Below are 21,081 nucleotides of genomic sequence, written 5' to 3'. Positions count from 1 at the left end.
GTTATTCAAAATAGAGTAGGGGAATCTGAGTGCATGCACTAGTTTATATAGGGTGGGTTGGTGGAGGAGGGGAACGTGTTGGTGAAGCAAGTGGTAATCGAAAGAGAGAGAGAGAGAGCCAGAGATAGGGTGGTCAGGGATAGAACATGAAGGAGAAAAATATTCTTTTGGGATTTTGGGTAACATAATTTAATGAAACAGCAAATACTGATAATAGTGAAATAGAATTGAAAAGGACAGTATATAGATTTAACTAATCCAGTGGTACTTTCAAGAAAGCTCCTTTAATAGATCAGACTATAAACCACAGAGTAAACCAAAACAAAACAAAGGGATGTGATGTATAGTCCGATGCAGTTGATATCCAATTCGTCATGATTACTTCATTAGGAGTGTATAAAATATAAAGAAAGTCAGGAGGTATGAGACGAATATATTTATATATCCATATAACAATGATCATTTCACAGCCTTTATCATAGAAAAACAATTTATTTTAGTGTAGAATAATTAATAAATTATTCTACATGTTTATATTAATGTATCAGTTTATAGATTAATACAAGTAAAAAAGCTTGCTCATCAAGTCAAAGAATATCATGGTTACATTCATTCATCAACACAATACATATATGGTTGTCCAAATCACTTCTAGGCTTGTATGGTTATTCAATGATATGCATAGCAATGTAAATGTTGGTGGAATTTTTACAGAACTGATAAAAGTTGAGTGACATAAAGATTTTTTCTGTTAAACCCAAGACTTTCATCAGCTTGGTGCAGGATGTGATATAAGGCTGATGATTGTGGTCTTGTCATGTACATTGTAGAGAATGTGTGACAGCTCGTGAATAAACTCAATGCTACATGCAAAGCTTTTGGTCCTCAAACTTTGGAAAAACTGCTGTCACATGTTGCCAGGTCCAGCCAAACAATATTGAGCAGCCAGAGACTTATATACAGCTACCAATTGGAAGTTATTGACAAGTCCATGTATCCAGGAATTACATTGAAATATCACTGCCCATCAGGCAAAGAAATATGTCTAAATATGAAAAAAGTAACTGATGCAGTTAAGGGTTAAGAAGATTGTGTTTGATACCAGAAAAGAATAAAAAGTCAATTGAAATCTCTGTTTGTATATTCATAATGCTTATTAGAAAACATCTGAAGCTCACTAGCATTGACTTTGGGCTATTTTGAACATACACTGGCTTGCATATATTGCCAATACTGATATGCTGAAAAAAAGCATCAATTCGTGTAGAAATTCATTTACATTGCCAATGGCAGACTGGACATCTTGGAAGAGAGAATGATAAACACAAAGTAACAGCTTTATACTGAGCTCTGCAAAGATAAACACTCACAATACAAATGTGGAATATATTTTAACCATTGTGTCTTTCACTATTTCAAAAGGAAAATGGAAAATGGAAATGGTATGTAAGAGAACAAATTGCAGAAGAGCAATTACTTTGCAATCCGTTTCATTTGAAATGTAGAAAATGTTATGATGAGATGAAGTACAAGAAAAACGGTTGGCAATGGTGAAAAATCAAACATTGCCTTCTTTTTTCACCTTCACTATAATTATTGTTTTTCACAAGCTGGTCTTAGGACGAGCCTTGAAGTAAGACAGAGTATGAGGTGTTGTTATGATCAACATATGCTCGGAGAGTTTCTCCTTTGTAGATTTAGCAGTTTGGCAAAAGAGACCAACAGGCTCTTTTCAGAACTTAAAAGAAAAGCCCTGGGGTTAATGATTTGTTCAACTAAAATCTTCAAAGCACTGCCCCAGCATGACCACAGTCAAATAACTGAAACAAGTAAGAGATAAAAGATATGTATATATCCATGTCATCATTTAACATCCGTTTTTCATGCTGGCATGGGTTGAATGGTTTGACAGGAGCTGTCAAGTTCAGTAAAACATACCAGGCTCCATTGCCTACTGCTGGATGCTCTTCCTGATGCCAACCGCTTTACAGAGTGTACTGGGTGCTTTGTATGTGGCACCAGCACCAATATACATATGTCACATATACATATATATATACATATAGACACACATACATATATATTCCAATTCATGTGAACATAAACATACACACACACGTGTATGTATGTATGTATGTATGTATATATACATATATATATACACACACACACATACATTTGGTTAATAAGAGAGACAGAAGATGGAAGATCTGATAATTTTTATTAATCACTACAATTGTTTTGACCCATCTAGCATCTCATTAACCAGAGAAACCATGAACACTGTGAAAGTGAATGTACTTTATCAGTAAGCTACCAGGTATATACCATGTTTTATTATCAAATACATACATATATATACACATACACACACATATATATATATATGTTATGTGGTAAAGCTTCAAGAAGTAGAAAAGCACTCAGTCAGCTAAGAGAGTAAAGATAATCTTAAAAAAAATAAAAAAAACACAAATCTTGTAAATACAGCTACCCAGGATTTCCTGGTTGAAATAATAATTTATTCTGTCATTTATCAAGCTGAAAACAAGACCATTTGTCCGTTGTTTTTTTTAGCAGATAACGTTTAAACAAGAGACACTTATAAAGAAGACAGGAAGAAAAACACAAGGGAGATAACCAATGTTACAATAATTCAATGTTAAGTAGATGCAAACCAGATGTTAATGATTTACGAAGTGTCCAGTGATCTACTTTTAAATTCTGACAGATATATTTCTTGAAATGTGAACATACACAAAAAATCTCATTCCTCAAATTTATGTATTCATTGGAGGTTCTCAAAGTTTTTAATAGATACAGTTTTTCAAGAGAACACCTTGAATATTTTTTAGACCCATTAAAATAGGGTCTAGATTTGATGTCAAAACTGGTCCCTTCATCTTTAAGCTTCCAGATTAGATAAATTTTGAAAATGGTTGTTATACCTAGATTTAAATTTTACTTCTACAGTTCCAATATATTGAACTCCTGTCCCAGAGAACATGAGTGTGATATATCTTACGACAAAGATCATACAGATCTCAAACATTATATCATGGCACCAGCACCAATTCTACTCTAGCAGGCAGATCTTCTCAAGTACAGCAGTGTGCCAGATATCTTGGCCCTTAATCATCTCCTTTGTAAGGCCTGGTGTTTTGAGATCAGATTTCAGTACTTTGTCTCATGTCTTCCTGGGTTTCCCTCTTTCACAAGTTCCATCCACTTTAAGTGATCAGCACTTCTCTTTGCAACTGTCTACGTCCATATGCATCACATGACCAAACCAGTACAGTGTTCTCTCTTGAACACTGCAACTAATTCTTCTTTTGCCCAACTTCTCTACAAAACACAAGCATTGTCACACTTGTACTCTGACATTGGATATCCAGCAGAGTGTTCGTATATTATATATGTATGTATCTGTCTATACATATATATATATATTCTTTTACTTGCTTCAGTCATTTGACTGTAGCCATGCTGGAGCATCACCTTAAAGGGTTTTAGTCGAACAAACTGACCCCAAGGACTTATTGTTTTAAAGCCTAGTATTTATTCTATTGGTCTCTTTTGCTGAACCACTAAGTTACGGGGACATAAAACACCAACATTGGTTGTCAAGAGATGACAGGGGGGTTAAACACAGACATAGGTATATATATATATGACAGGTTTCTTTCAGTTTCTGTCTACCAAATCAACTCACAAGACTTTGGTTGGCTTGAGGCTATAGTAGAAGACACTTTCCCCAGTGGGACTGAACCTGGAAATATGTGGCTGGAAGCTAGCTTCTTACCACACAGCCATGCCTATATACATATATATATATATATATATATATAGAGAGAGAGAGATGATTGTGTATGTAGTATATATGTACATTTACTAGCTCAATCTTTTACTGTCTCTCCCCTTCCAATTATCTATGTGACACCTGATAACTGACTATAAATAAAGGCTTCATCCAAATGTAAATTTTGTATTAATTTGATTTTCTGTCTGAAGAATTTCCAATAGGAGATATCCAACATGTACTGTTTTGTAACTCCTTTTAGCAAATGAAGCACATGTAATGATGAATAAAATCAAATTTTTTTTTGCAATCTGCTGTTTTGATATGTAATCATTCTGGTACTTATTTACAATGCCAAATGGTAGTTGTAAATGAATAGCACTGTCATTCATAAAAGCCATGTTTTTCATTTTCAAACTTTTTTAAAACAGGTCTGGTCATAGGGAAATATTACCTGACTTAAAACAGGTTAGGATTGGTGACAGGAAGGGCATCCAGCCATAGAAAATCCACCTTAACAAAATTTTGTCTGACCCATGTAAGTATGGAAAAATGGATGTTGAATTGATGATGATGATGATGATAGTGATAATGGTGAAAATCAGGAGGAGGAGGAGGAAAATTGGCTTGCAGTTGAAAATGCACCTGGGTCTTGAAAATTGTACATATTTTAATTTTTTTAAATGTATTAAAATACCTTACTGGCTTTTTTGTTCTTCAATGGTAAATAAAAATGAAAATTATGAAAAAGACAAGATAAAAGTTTAAAAGATCCTGGGAAGCACAGGAGAAAACTCCATGGCAATAAATCATGCTCAAGAAATTAAAATGCTCAATAGGGCTCATGGCATAAAATCTAAGATTAAAATATATGATTAACCCTGTAGCATTCAGATTACTCTGTCAAATGCAATGCTTAATTATTCACATTGTTTTGAATTTAATCATGCATTATCTAAAAATGCTTCAAAATTATGATGATGTGATTTTTACCATCATCATCATTGCTTAATATCCATTTTCCATGCTGGCATGGGTTGAAAGGGTTGACTGGGAACTGGCAAGCCAGGAGGCTGCACCAGGCTCCAATCTGATCTGGAAAAGTCTCTACAGCTGGATGTCCTTCCTAAAGCCAAGAGTGTAGTTGATGCTTTTTACGTACCACCGGCACGGGAGCCAGTCAGGCAGGCATGGCACCGATCACGTTCAGATAGTGCTCTTTACGTGCCATTGGTACGGGAGCCAGACAGGGGGTACTGGCATTGACCAGGTTCAGATGGTGCTTTTTACATGGGGACCAGTCGGGTGGTCCTGACACCGATCGTGTATATTTTTAGAATAACATTGTAGGGTAAGTGTGAGGTGAGATTTGGCCAGTTTGGACATAAAGCAGATAGAATATTTGGGCTGGATATGGCCAGTCTAAATGGTAAAGGGTTAAAATTTAAGTCTACTGGGATCATGAGAGTCTGAATTACAAGAAATTCTATGTTCTACTCTTTAATGTAAAGTTACTCCATATAATATATGTATATATAAAAGGCGATTAGCTGGCAGAATCGTTAGGAAGCCAGGTGAAATGCTTAGCAGTATTAAGGTGGCAGGCTGGCAGAATCGTTAGCACACCAGGCAAAATGCCTAGCAGTATTTCATCTGTCTTTACTTTCTGAGTTCAAATTTTGCCAAGGTCAACTTTGCCTTTTATCCTTTTGGGGGTCGATAAATTAAGTACCAGTTGTGTACTGGAGTCAATCTATTCAACTGGCCCCCTCCCCCAAAATTTTGGGCCTTGTGCCTTGAGAAGAAAAGAATATATATATGTGTAAAATTCTAAACTAAGGTGTTTATTATACAACTGTGTAATTATGAAAAGAAAAACGTATTAACTTGAAAATAAAATACATTTTGCTTCGTTGCACATGAAAGTAATGTAAAAGCTTTTACAGTGATAGGAAATGATAAAAGTTCAAATGTTCGATAAATTTCATATCATGGATGAAAGTACCACTGTTTCAATGCCAGTAATTAGGCAAGAAGAATAATTTAGAAAAAAAGAAAGAAAAACACTTCTTTATATAGGTGCAAGCATGGATGTGTGGTAAGAAGCTTGCTTTTCAACCACATGGTTCAAGTTCTGGGTTCAGTCCTACTGTGAGGAACCTTGGGCTGACCAAAACCTTGTGCGTAGATTTTGTAGACAGAAATTGAAAGAAGCTCAACATGTGTGTATATAAAGCAAAACATGAAGTTGGAAAATTTTTACGATTATTTATTAACCATTACAAATGTTTCATTTGCTAATAGAAATAATCACAAATGTAAATTTTGTATGATTTGATTTTCTGTCCAAAGAATTTCTAATAGACACCATTACACGTTTATGTATATATATATATATATATATATATATGTAAAGGGCCTTCCCAAGCTATTGGCTTGTAAGGTCGATTTCTGTGCATATATATTCCCCCACCCCCTTGGACAGGAGGGCGATCCGTCACAGGAATATTCACTTTTGCCAGCTGAGTGGACTGGAGTGTCTTGTTTAAGAATACAACACATCACCTGGTCCAGGAAATGAAACCACAGTCTTAGGTGAACAGCAACGGCCTAAACACTAAGCCATGCACTTACACACACATTAAGGTACAGGAATAGTTGTAAGTATGTGTTTGAGAAGCTTGTTTTCTAATAATGTAGTCTTGGGTTCAGTCCCACTGCATGACACCATGGGTAAGCGTCATCTACTATAGCTCCTGGCTGACCAAAGACTTGTGAGAGGATTTGGTAGACAGAAACTGAAAGAAGGAACCCATTGTACACACACACATATATATATGCATGCATTCAATATTTACATTGATGTCAATGTCACTGCACCAGTGATTTCCCCATATGAGATAAACCTTCATTCTATCGTTAAATATTTTCTACCAAATACATCATTAGTATTATTTATCAACAAGAAATACCCCCACCCCCCAAAAAAACATGATTAAAGAAATTTAAGTACTCAATCGAACAATATTAAATAATAAAAACATCAATGAATGAAATATACTAATCCAAAAGTTTTACAGAAAGCCTTACAAAACATTCAGTAAAAATAGCTCTACTTCCTACATATTGAGCTTCCACCAATGTCTGTGATTACCATCAATATTTTTATTACATATTTAACATGTATGTATATGACCTATGAATAATACAAAACTACATTAAAATACAAATCCTAAACAACAGTCATGATTCTTCTATAAGTTTTTACAAAAGAAAAAGGAAAGCAAAAAAATAAGGAGAGAAAAAAACATCAAACCAACACCAAGTACATCAGTTGGTCACACATGACAAGGTTCAATGGAACCTACTGAATAACACCAGCATGCTCGCAGCATTAACCATGGGCGATGGCGAAGCTAAGGCATTGGAAAAGCCAAGTGGCCTCATAAGCATCACCTGGCACTTTGGTGAGGCGAGCTGCCAACGATGACAAGAACTTCCTGGTTAGTGACCCTGTCCATCCAAATGTCTCAAACGCCACAGGTTGGAAGAGATAGTTTACAGTCAGGTCCCAATACTTCAGGGTTTAGGTCTGTTTGGCTATGGAAGCAGTGACCCTCCCTTTTACCACAGCATCCAGGATATCCAGATGAGTCACTTACCTCTGACCCAGGGACAGAGGGTAAGACCATCTGGTCCCTTTCCATCACTTCTGGAAAATCCTGCCAGTTCTAGAACTGAGGGGGATATTAATCCGAGCCAAGGCCCGTTTAATGATTAGGTTTAGCTCAGTGTGATGAGCAAAATGACCAGCATTTAGGCGGCAAGACAGACTGTGAAGACCTGTGGGATTGAGGGGCCTACCACAACTTGCAGTCAATGTGTATGTTCTCTTTTTAATTTAAAGTAAATTCCAACCAGCCACCGACTCAGTAGCAAGGTTGTGAAGGAAATCATCTTGGTCTGTTCATCGTCCTTTAAATCTTAAGGTTTTGCAGATTTTTAGAGTCCCAAGTATCATCATAACTTGTAGGACTTGCATTCTTTTCCCCCCCAGAACCCTGTCACCGAATGAACTATTCTCAGGCGTTTGTTACAAGAAATGAATCTCAGTTACAATATGTGGACAATTAATAAATGATTGGGAAATAAAATGTCAGTGGTTGAAGACACAGTATGATACAATGTATTTAATGAACGATAGTTAAAATCCAAAATATTCAAGACTGAATTATAACTGTCATTAGACTGAATCCATGATGTGATACTAACCGTAAGGATTTTAGCCAATCATATCAATCCCAGAGCGATATCATGCTATAGCGTGTATCGCATTACAACTTTCAAGTTGTACAATTTTGTTTTAAACTGTCCTGTGAACTGATTGATTGCCAAGGTATGTTTTGTTAAGATGGGATGGTGTGGTTGCATCAAGATGTTATATTTTCAGCATTTGGTAAGAGAGAGAAGATGAATGTTAATGAACTTTTAGCTTGTCAATGCTTCCAAGTCTAGTTAAGAGGATGTTATTCTCAAAAACAGAAACCTGGCCCGAAAAATTGCAACAAAGTGAACTCCGTTAAAGAATCAGATGGTTGAATTAAACCCAGCAACAGATTAAGTCTACCCATCAGAATTAAGAATTTATTGTTGTTTAGATGAGAAGCAGTGAAAGTGTCAGGGTTTATAATGATTGTTATAATTGAGGGAACATAAATAAGATGAATTATAAAGTTGGGCAATATTACAATACAAACCATTCATTTCCACTTTTGCAAAAGCTTTTTTTCCTTTCTCTTGACCTTGGACTTCCCCAGCAGTAATTTTATCACTGGTCACTTTTACGGAGTTGGGGGATTCCCCAGTGCTCAGTTATCTTTGCCGACCACTAGTTATTGTTGTCTGCACATTACTACAATAACAAGAAATATACCTTTTTCTCTACAACTGGAAAAGTCCAACAACCAGTAGCAGGACAGTCTTGCACAAGTACTGAGAACATTTATACACCGTACAACAAATTGGAAGAAGCAGACACCCAATATTTTGCACACATTGATGTGGTTTGCTTTAAAATGGGTTGCTAGTTTCCTAGGTTAATTGCAAATGAAAAATTATCCAAGGTGCGGATAAATATTGTTGGCAATGTCGTTTATGCTGCCAAACGATTTCAGGAAGAAAAAGAGATATATTTTTTTAACAATAAACGCCATTTATTAAAACTGATTGATGTGATATATATTTTTAATCACTGATTTATTTTTGGACAAAACGGGAAAAATTACAGATTAATTTATGTTCATGAAAGATTATGCTGTCATTACGTCGGGTAATCCGATAATCAGGAGACTCGAACCAGATAGAGACGAATATCTTATGGTAGAAATTATACAAGAGGGCAATGGAAAATTATTTTCTTTACGATAGACACTGTTCAATATAAAAAATAGAATTGCTAGTGGATCAATTATATGCTCTACCGCACGCAGTTGACCATCCTATTATAAACCAAAGTAAGAATTAATAAACCTCATTAAAGGCACACAGTATTGAATTCTTATGGTTTTGTGCAACAGAGAAAAAAATCGAAGTGATTGAATGGTACATCCGAAGAAAATGTTCAATAGTTATTTAAAAAAATTTTAGAGTGGAAATGGACAAAAGAGCTTGGTGGTAGTCGAGTATTTGAAAATTATAATTGCTATTTGTGATCACCATAATCATCATCAATTTGTGTAAATGAAAGGAAGCTAGAGCTTTTGAAAAAGTTTCTTGCGAAGAATTTGTCTATTTTACATCTATAGAAAGAAAACAAATATATATTGGTTTTGGTTATTCTTGTATACGAACTCATAAAAAAATAATCGAATAATTTCTATTATTTTACCTTACAGTGAACCTCTATGCAGTTCTTCGAATCTCCCTATAATCACACATCCCACCTTATAACAGTAGAAAATACAAAAGATCCTGAATTGCTCTCCAAAAATATCCCCGATGACCGCAGCACAGCGTTAAAAAAAATCTTCCGTTTATCATCAACTTCGAGAAAGTGAAAGTCGCACGCTTTACTCAAAGATTGTCAACATAGGCAACTTACTTCCTGAATTGAAAACAATGCAAGTAGATGTTACAAAACATAGATACAACGGCTCAGCTTCTGCATAGTTTTTCTCTATGCAATTTCACACACAAAATATTAGTCAGTTCAAAGTTTCAGCAAAAGACACCACTTGACCAAAGAGCAGCACTGTAGGATTTCGTGGATGTTGAAACAAACTTCTAAACCGCTATATCTATGCCCAGAGTAAATGAATCTAATCTTTAAAAATTACCGACTGCGAACTTCTGAATTACATGGCTCTGTCTTAGTATGTTCATGAATGTAACTGATAAATTATCATTTATAAGCATTATTTACAAACTATCAAATTTCGAAAGAATTTCAAACTAATCACCAACTAAAAGAAAGACTCAAGAGGAGACAACTGCCAAGGGACATAATTCTGAAGACACTTAGTGTAGTTCGTATTATTTTTTATTATGGTCTGGTTGATGACTTGTTGATATAAAAAAAAAAGAAATAGCAGAATTTAAATTAAAATGTAGTGAAAAGCTAATGTACATATTGATGTAAAGGAATGACAAAAATTTTAAATGTACTTTAGGTACATATCTGAATGAAATGTATATTTTTGTCATAGAAGCAATTCCTTTCGACAAGTCTTTTGAGACTCATTCAATAGGATTGAAGGGGAGATAATCAATGAGTCATAAGAAAAAGGAAAAAAATGTAAGGCGCAAAATTTACCAATCCATAGGGATGAAATTATTTAGAGTAAACCAACTCATATGGAATATTTTACGTGGTGTGAAAATTAAAAAAAATAAAAGGTGCTTGGATCAAATTATGTAACGGCGTTTCTCATTTGAACTGAATAAATAACATTAAATTATAAATTGTCTACAATTTTTTTTTCTGCAAATCTTTTTAAGCAAACAATTTAATTGTCTTCATTAATATAAACCCTGAGTGAAATTTCTAAATTTCCTCCGACTTTTGAGACAAGAAAAAAAAAGTTTCATCGCAATTACTTCCCCCTCATTCCTTTAAGGGATCATATTTGTGGAGGAGTATCTTTTAAACAGATTATTTATACGCAAAGAAAACTTTAGAATGCTAAAATATTGAATAATTCCTATAGAACGTCGAAATATGAATAACAACAAAATAGTTTGTAAAGGATATCATACGTTGTTGCCGCCCCTCCACTGCGACTAGCAGACACGTCACAAAATCGTGAAGATAAATCATAAAAAAATATTCAGTTTTAGTCAATAACCTAATAACGAACAGGTTTTAAAAGATAGTCTATTACAATGACTGATTGAATTTTCTTTTATAATTCCATGTTTTATTTGAAAAATTATGCGTTGTTCCTGTAAATTTGTAAAACAAATACATTGAGATAAATTTCTACACAAACATGAAACTGGTACATTTAGAGAAATTCTACCAGATGTAGAGATTTAATGATAGAAAAGTAAAACTGATACTGAAAGTAAAATCATAATCTTAATGGTAATTTACACATGGCTGTTGAAAACATCAGTTTGAATTTTTTTATCTAAATAGAAAATTAATTAAAAAAAAAATTTATAACATTAGAAGTGAACATTGCAGTAATAAAACCATGTATTTTGGCAGAAAAGTTATACTTAAATTTCTTGCATAAATTTATATATATATATGCGTGTGAGTGTATGTATGAATGTATATATTGTTTAAACAACAATTCAATGTGAGATTATTTTATACAAACTTTGGTAAATCAATAAGTTCCGAGTAAAGAGAGTTGCGAAAATATTGAAAATAATAGTGTTGTAGACGATTCTAAATAATAATAAATCGACCAATCACAGACGAGCTTACAATTTATTTCACTAACACAATTCTCTTAGCCAATCAGAATGCTGTTACTAAAATTGAAACTATTAGAAAACTATTTAAAAGCCGCATATAATGATTAATAACGGGCTTTAAAAACATCTAAATTTAGAATCAGTCTTATAATTGAGTAAGTACTAACCAACTAAGTTACTGCAAACGAAATAATAATATGATAGAGAATATGTTACTTCCGATATAATATTTTGATTTCATAATTAGGATTTTTAATCTTTATCTTTTATACAAATGAATTGTGGGATTGTAAGAAATCTTCTTCCGGCCCAGAATGGACGGAATCAAGACTCATTCACCGGCCAAAATTGTCTTATCATAGGGAATATATGGCAAAATGGTTCTCCATTTTCTCCCCTTCTATTATAAAGAGACTTGAAGAATTTTATGCCAAAACCCAATTGAGTCTCTATCTATTGTAACTGAATATGGAGCCGGAGACAAAGCAGACCTACCCATGTGAGAATATATTGTCATCTTATTTCTTATAGCAGCCTTTACCACTTCCCTGTTTATCATTTGTTGATATTTTTATGCTTGATATTATTTTCTATTTTTGAGAAATAAGATACATGAAATTATTTCTTTTGCATCTAATTTATCATTATAACTTTGTATTTTTAATATCTTACATGTATATGTACATTTTTTTTTTAACGTACGTTACTATTTCTTACTTTTATTGGTTTATTATTGCAACATTGTTTTTCTTGCATTGTGTGTTTTTCTTTCAGTGTATGTTTACTATATATATATCTAAGTGTGAGTTTGTGTTTATGAATGTGTGAACTTGTGTTTATGAAAGTGTTTAAGAATGTATGTGAATTTGTGTTTATGAATGCATTTCTAATTGTGTTTATGAATGCATTTCAGTTTGAGCTTATGAATGCTTTTCAATTTGTGTTTATGACTGCATTCCAGTTTGTGTTTATGAATGCTTTTCAGTTTGTGTTTATGACTGCATTCCAGTTTGTGTTTATGATTGTATTTAAGTTTCTGTTTATGAATGTGTGTTAATTTGTGTTTATAAATGTGTTTGAATCTGAATTTATGAATTGTTTGCTTTTTTTTTGTATTTATGAATGTATGTGGTTATGTGAATGTGTGTCAAATTTGGGTTCATGAACGTGTATCAGTTTGTGATTATGAATGCGTGTCAATACGTATCTTTGAATGTATTTCTGTGTTTGTGAATGTATTTACGAATGCCTAAGTTCGTATTTACTTTGTGTTTATAAATATGAGTTTGTGTTTACAAATATATGTTTATGCGTATGTGTAAACACACACAAACAAACCTAGATATAAGTGTATTTATACAGCTGTGCTGTCTAGCAAGGTGAGATTTAGCAAATAAGCGCAGGTAAGTGTCCACCAGGTCTTGTTTCTCAACCCGCTCTTGTTTATAGTTTTACAGACCACAGCAGAAGAATTTAAGACTGTTTTTTAGTCACAACTTCTGAATGTTGATGACTTTGTTGAATAATAGAGAAATTACAAATCTGAAAGCAAAATCTAGAATCGAGGAACATTAAGATAAACTTAACTGTGACAAGCTTTAGTTCCCATGAAAGAAGACAGTAATCTGTTACCAGTTGAGATGTGGACATGCTTCATATGAAGAAAAGGAGTAGACAGGGATGTAATATGGTATGTTAAAAACGAAATACAGATGCATAAGAACTGCAGTGGCATCACAGGTTGGCCAGTTGAGAAGCACTTTATCAAAAGTAAATACCCAAGACTTGTTAGCAGTAAGAACTCTTATAAAAAAGAATTCTTTCAAATGTCTGGAGAGCTGCTTACAAATAACTGAAAACTTCCATTGTGTAACTAACCTGATTGATAATGTAAAGGATGTTCTCAAAACTTAGAGTAAGAATGGGGTAGAAAAAGTGATTACCTCTGCTGGCAATGAAGGGTTTCTCCTAAGTGTGAAAGGCTGATTGTATGGTATGTGCTTGAATTGCAGTTGCTACATTGTAGTGTGACAAGAGCCATGAATGCAGTGGAATTGGGAAGACTAGAAAGAAATGAAGCACACATGTTTTTCAGGATGAATTATGTTAGCATGTGTGAATAAGTACAAAAGAGCTTGGAGAGAAACTCAGATGTAGTGTGCACGAAGGGTTGCGTTATGGACATGTGATGTGTATGGAGGACAACAGGTACATAAAGAGGGCTGCACTCTTTTAGTGAATGGAACCTGCGGAAGAGGAAGATTGAGAAAGCATGTTGAAGACTGATCTCAAGACGTTGCATGGAGCAGAAATAACAAAAGGCTATTGACTGGTGATTCTCATGATGTTGAAGAAGAACCAACAGCAAGCATGGTAGACTTAGTCATAAAAATGTCGGAAATGTTGTAGGCAAAGACATATGAACACACACACACATATATATATACATATACATACATGTATATGTATATATATATATATATATACACACGCACATGCACACACACATATATATATATATATACATGCACACACACACACACATATATATATATATATATATATATATATACACACACATACATATACTACTTTGGTTGTTAATTAAATTTACACACACACACACATATATATGAGTAGGTGATAAATTAAAGAAAGCAACATTTAGCATACACACTTATGTGAACTTGCAAATATTTAATAACAGGTTGACTCAGTTTCACATAACTTTGCAGATTGTGCCTATATCCTCAGATACAAAGGGGATGTGTATGTATGTTGATTTATATCAAGTCCACTTTTGCTGTCTCTTCCATCCTTTCACAACCTTTAATCTTTTTTCATTCACTTTCACGTAATGTTTGTTTTAACAATTAACCCTCCCCTTCCACTCACACACACTTTGTGTTGTTTGTTGGTACAGAATCCACTTTTATGTCCCAATCCACCACCCTCATCATTTGATCCTTCTGGCACATCATGACCTTTATATAAGACAATACATTGCATCCACTGTGCCCGGTACACTCTACCTTTCTCCCTCACCCCGCTATACTACCAGCCATCGTTTTGCTTCACTCTTCCTTTTGTCTTTTTCATTCACATCGTCTGTCTCTGTCATGTCCCCAACTCATAGCCCAGGCTGCCTTCTGTCATCACTCTATCCTCTTTGTCATCTTGCTTTGAATGTATTTACCTGTTTCAGAACACAGTAACTTTATCACGTATTATCATTCATGTTTCTAACTCTGTAAAGTAGGTCTTGGATGAAGAAAGATGTGGGATGAAATGCCCCTTTACTTGAGTTGATATGGCTACCTCTCTATTGGTGGTATCATGAACAATCATACATTGTATTTACTGTATAGAGAAGGATTAAGACACCTTCATCCCTGTCAAGAACAAAATGACCTTACTACTGCAGGAGCCATAGATAAAGCTCTCAGAATGTGTGTGTGTATATATATGTATGTGTGTGAAGGTGCATGGCTCAGTGGTTAGAGTGTCGAGCTTACGATTGTGAGGTTGCGAGTTTCAGTCCCAGACCGTGCTGCATGTTGTGTTCTTGAGCAAGACACTTTATTTCACGTCGTTCCAGTTCACTCAGCTGTAGAAATGAGTTGCGATGTCACTGGTGCCAAACTGTATCGGCCCCTTTGCCTTTCCTTTGGATAACATCGGTGGGGGAGGCTGGTATGCATGGGTGACTGCTGGTCTTCCAAAAACAACCTTGCCTGGACTCCTAGACTTGTGCTTCGGAGGGTAACTTTCTAGGTGCAATCCCATGGTCAGTCATGACCGAAGGGAGTCTTTTATATATATATATATATATATAGATATGCACACACTCGCACACACACACACATATATATATATATATATAAACACACACACACACACACACACACACACACACACACATATACATGTGCAGATGCACACATATGTGTCTATGAAACCAGGTAATTTATCCTGAATACCCTAATAAAAATGTACAAACCTGGGATGATTGCTTGCCAGTCTCAAGCCATGTTAATAAATGTAAAGACCATGCCATAGATAAGTTCAGAAAGAATCTTGTTAAACATCTCTCAAGAATTTGGTCCAACTGTAACTGTTACTAACAAATTAACAGACATTTTCGTCTTGGATGTAACTTGAGACCTTGAGACAAAAAGCCAACTGAGGTAGCTTTTTATATTAATAGTCACTACAAACACACACACACACCTGCTGTAATTAGAAACCCTAACCACTGTTGCCAACAGAAGAATCTACATTCTGTAGGCAGACAAAAATCTTCAACAGGGCTGCATTTCATTATAACAAGGTGCTAGTGGGAAGTGGCTACACTGATAGGTTAGTGTATATGGAGACTCTCACCCCCTGCACCAATCTAAAGACAGACTAAGGAAGGTGATCTGGTTTCCATTCTATCTAGATGCTGCTTCCTGATGTTAATTAGACAGCATTTCTTAAGACCCTATAAACTTCTTAATTTCCATAGTATCATGGTTAGCTACTCATGCTAGATAATACCATTTCCAACATTATATGCTACAACAAAAACAGATATGTATTTACAAGGTCGTTACTCCACACTCCAACCTATAAATGCTGGAATCCTTCCCACTGCCGAGTGGAAGATCTATCCTATCAAAGGCACTAGAGCCAACCACGCATCAACTGACGGCATGGCATCCAATGGCTTCAAGGTAAGATTCACACAACTTGTGTACTTCTTCAGGTATAAAGGTAGGAACATATCCATCCCTGTCCTGCTTTATCAGCAGACTCTGGGACCATAAAAATGACTTTCCCAATATCACATTGAGCAATCTTGACTTGGTCTCTACTTATTCACCTAAAGTTTGTAATTTCCAATTCTGTCTCCGAGAGAAACTACACATAAATCAGTGTCTGCAGCATCCATGAATAGGAAAATTGACTTATCCTATTATTGTCACCTGAAGTATACTTTATTAAATGAATTTCAAACTATTGGCTGCTGCTGAACTGGAAATACCACTTTAGGCCTACCTGGCTCATGAATAATGGCAGAGTGTATAATTCTTACTGCCTGTTACGATTGGAACCTACTATTATTTAGCAACCATGCTGGTCAGGCAAACTCATAGCCTAGCACAATCAAACCAGTAGACTTCCCAACTGGTAACTGTTGCCACTGAAATATCATACCCTAGAAAATGCCAACTAACTCATACAAACATCCTACCTATTCTATCAGAGGTGAAACAGTCAGTGGAAGAACAGAAGTCACTAAAATGTCTCATCCTGTTGAATGTTGAAAAACCGATGCTGACTTTCTGTCTGATTTACCAGATGGAGTATCCAATGAAAATACCTCATGCCACTGAGATAATTAAAAGACCCACATGACCTGAACTGACTAATAGAGGTCTTAATTCTTTCACCTTGAAGCCTGTTATCACTTTCTTTTAAATTCTTTCCATACTCAGTTCAAAACTCTAACGATGTGGATGTGTGTTCGGTGCCCATGAAACTAGAACCTAGTCAACCTGCCCTTAAATACATACAACTCCAACTTCGTTAAGTGTTTTAGTGCTACATTTATTTATTTAACCCCTTCCTCCAAAGTGTATCTGATATATATAATACATATAACAAATATAACAAATATATATCTATATATACCCTGGTAGTCCTGCAGCATGGCCATACCCTAAGGGCTGAAACAAAAGAATATATATATATAATACAAATAATATGAGTATATGCATATATACATACATGTATGTACATACCTACATCTACATGTATATATAGATGCATATCTGGGTACAGGACGTTGCAAAAATACGTGGACAAAATGATAAACAGAGTAACACTCACACACACATTTACAGGATTTTGTGTGTGTATATATATATATATATATATATATATATATATATATATGTAACATGTCTGGTCATGGTGATATATTCTGTGTGGACTCCATTCATGGAATGTCTTCAGCCACTGGGTGATCTTGGCAGTCATTATCCAAGTTTCTCCTGCCAGGAGGACAATTCTCTGATACAGCAGGGTCTTCCTATAGTTGATAATTGCAATGCTGGCCCAGATCTTGTTCATTCTTCTGAACACTGCTGTTGCTGCATGCCTGATAATGGAATTGACACCTGCCTCAGTGTCTCTCTCCACAACAATAATGCTACCCAGGTAGGTGAAAGTTGGTGACATCTTCAATGGCTCTTGATTTACAAGACGTTCTGTCTCTCCTTGTCCACTGGCCTGTATATGACCTTGGTTTTTCTCTATTGATCCTTAGGCCTGCCTTTGCCACTTCTTCATTCTGCTTGTCATTTACTGGAGCATTGAGTGTGATACTGTCAGATGTCTTGGCCATACACTACAGCATTTCTTTATGTACACTGATAAAAGCTATTCCAAAATCAATGCAGTTGATGATTAATGGTTGTTGGAACTCAAAACTCTGCTCCATATTATTTCACAGTAGAAAATCCTGCTCAGTGCATGATCTTCATGTGTGGAATCATGCTGGCTCTTCTCTGAATTTTTCATCCAATGCTTTCTTTTTAATGTTATAACAGGACTGAGCAGAAGACCTTGCCTGGCATTGACAATAAGTGATTTCCCTGCAATTGTTGAGATTGCCTTTCTCTCACAGATTAACTATGACACACTTTGTCCATTCTTCTGGTACTGCTCTGTTTTCCCAACAGATATTACATAATTTGAGGAGCTTTTATACCATGATGTTTCTTCCATTCTTCACTAATTTAGCCAAGATCTTATTCAGCCCTGGGGCTTTATTGTTTTTCAGTTTTTTGGGAACTTGGATGACTTCATCTTCACTAATGAGTGCCATTGTAACTTAAAGCTGTTCTACTGTCTGATCTATTACTGTTGGGGTGTCAGATTATTCGGATTGATTCAGAGTCTTTTTGAATTGTTGCACCCAGAGTGTATTCTGTTCTTCCTTTGTCAGCAAGATTTTCTTATTTTTATCTTTCACTAGCTCACTTACATTGATTCTAGAACCAGTCAGATCTAGCACATAGTGTCCTGGTGTCATTTCTTTTTGCTGCTTCCTGAGCTCCTGCTACCTATGTCTTATCCCTCCTACAGCATTTTCTCACCTGTCTGTTAGCAGCTTGATAGTTATTCATGGCTATTTGGTGACTCTGTTCAGTTTTTGCCTGGTTTCTTCTATTCTTCAGCACTGCAGTGAGAATAAGAGAATCTTGTATTCTGTAGGGTTAGGGCTGCTAAAGTGCTAATAGGGTGGATAACTTGTGAGTGACCAAATTATAACAGCTCAGTTCATGACTTGATTCTCAAAGACATTAGCGATCCAAGTGTATGCACCAACTGAAAATGCAAATGATGCTGACAAGGATGTGTTTATGAACAAGTGCAAGATGTGTGTAGTGAGGTTCCCAGTCATGATATCAAGGTGGTCAGTGGGGATTGGATAGAAACAAAACTGGTTTCAAGCATATTACAACAGACAATAACAAGCAATTCCTGCTTTTTTGCAACATGAACCATCTGAGCATCGGTAACACCTTCTCTGTTCAGCACAACTTCCATATTACTTCTCTCTGGCGTTCACCAGAGGGACGTAATATGAATGAAACTGGCTGTGTCTGCATCAGCACAAGATGACACTCAGCATTGAGAGATGTCAAAGTGTATAGAGACACAGATGTAGGATAGGCCCTTCATATTATTTGGGCATTGTTGCAACTGAAGCTGAAAAAACTAACAAAGAAAGAAGCAAATAGACAGCTTGCAGTGAAAAGTGTGAGGGTGGCTCCAGTGCTGAGGAGTTGTCATGTAGAAGTCACCAACAAGTTGCAAGTACTGCAGCAGGCAAAAGATCTGGCAGAACAACGGAGCATATTTCACAAAGTAGTTGTGGGGAGTGACAAAGCAACTTTTTTGGAAGAAGAGGTGCTAAGATGAAAAAATGAATAAGACCTAAAACCTGGGAACTGTTAGTCATGTGTGTGTGTGTGTGTATATATATATATGAAATAATTTTAGAGAATATGGAGACTGGTACACCCTCAAAATTCATTTCCTTTCATTTTAAGATGTCATACAACATATTTTTATGGTTGTTTCAACTAAAAAAAAAAAAATATATATATATATATATATATACATATTTGTTTTGCAAGATTTTTGATGTGAAATCGTGTGTTGAAACAGATGTTGTTGTACTTGGGGATGGTCATATTGCCAGTTTAGCCAATAAAAACACACGCACTGTATATTTGGTGTTAATTTGCTTCAGCTTTATATTACATTAATCTTAATCTTATTTCGGCAGAGTTCTTTCGTCACACTTCTGTGACCTCATCAGTGGTCCTTTGTTTCCTTCCTTCTTATGTATGTCTCACCTTGCTAACTATCAGCCATTTTGTATTTTGTATTCCTATTGTATGTGTCTACCCATGCTGCGTGTCTTTCAATGTGTCTGTGTCTTTTGTAAGTGCATGTGTGTATGGGGAGTGTCTGTATCACCTATATTCTCTGTTAATACGTGTTCGTTTGTATTTGTATTTATTTTTTTGTTTTTCGTTTTTTGTTTTTGTTTTTATCGTTATAATTATTGCAAATATTCAATCCAGATAATATTACCATCTAGAGAAGTGAATAGGGAATTACCCTTTGGAGGAAATTACAGCATGAGTGACAGCTCGTAGTAGTTATAAAACATCAAATACTAATCAATGTGGTTAGCTATAACCTGGAACATAACTGAGAGCTACCAGAGTATCCACCCAGATAATATATCCCTCCAAATTCACACACACACACATACATTTATGTATACACATATGTAGATATATATGTATGTGTGTATACACGTATAGTGTGTATGTTTGTGTGTGTACATATGTATATATGTGTGTATACATATATATATATAATGTGTGTGTATACATGTGCACACACACACACACACACACACACATATATTCATAGTGGGGATGTATGACATTCAGTTACTCAATAAATGAAAAATAGATTAAATACTAAACGTACACATGGGACAGACAGAGAAGGACCCTAATTGTTCATCAGTCATCAACTGAAATGAAACTGTATTAGTATTTCGGTCAATAATGGATGAAGAATTAGGGTCCTTATGTGTATGTTTTTTAGTATTTAATCCATTTTTCATTTATTATATATACATATATTTGTGAGTTAGTGTACATATATATATATATATATATATATATATATACATATATATATATATATATATCATCATCGTTTAACGTCTGCATACATGTATATATATATATATATGTATATATATGTATGTATATATATGT

At 35.0% G+C, this 21,081-nt stretch overlaps 2 protein-coding genes across 3 annotated transcripts in view; one reads left to right on the top strand and one right to left on the bottom strand.

The window, feature by feature from the left end:
• LOC106881415 (ras-related protein Rab-9A) overlaps positions 1-11,645 on the bottom strand; it is an 82,152-nt gene extending 70,507 nt beyond the window's left edge. The window contains exon 1 of one of the 2 annotated variants that reach the window (XM_052973774.1): positions 11,623-11,645. The gene's annotated coding sequence lies outside the window, so the exon portion shown is untranslated. Of the gene's footprint in view, positions 1-9,686; positions 10,191-11,622 lie in introns of those variants that run through there. The other variant, XM_014931799.2, reaches the window with a different exon arrangement.
• Positions 11,646-11,813: 168 nt separating this feature from the next.
• Positions 11,814-21,081, top strand: part of LOC106883719 (histone-lysine N-methyltransferase SETD1) — a 70,395-nt gene continuing 61,127 nt past the window's right edge. Inside the window, exon 1 of the mRNA XM_052973772.1 lies at positions 11,814-12,221. Coding sequence (XP_052829732.1) covers positions 12,191-12,221 — 31 coding nt within the window. The 5' untranslated portion in view covers positions 11,814-12,190. The remainder of the gene's footprint in view (positions 12,222-21,081) is intronic.

This window comes from Octopus bimaculoides, chromosome 16, assembly GCF_001194135.2.
Source record: "Octopus bimaculoides isolate UCB-OBI-ISO-001 chromosome 16, ASM119413v2, whole genome shotgun sequence".
Taxonomy (NCBI): domain Eukaryota; kingdom Metazoa; phylum Mollusca; class Cephalopoda; order Octopoda; family Octopodidae; genus Octopus; species Octopus bimaculoides.
Note: the sequence above shows the minus strand (reverse complement) of the source record. Positions and strands in the feature narration are given on the sequence as shown.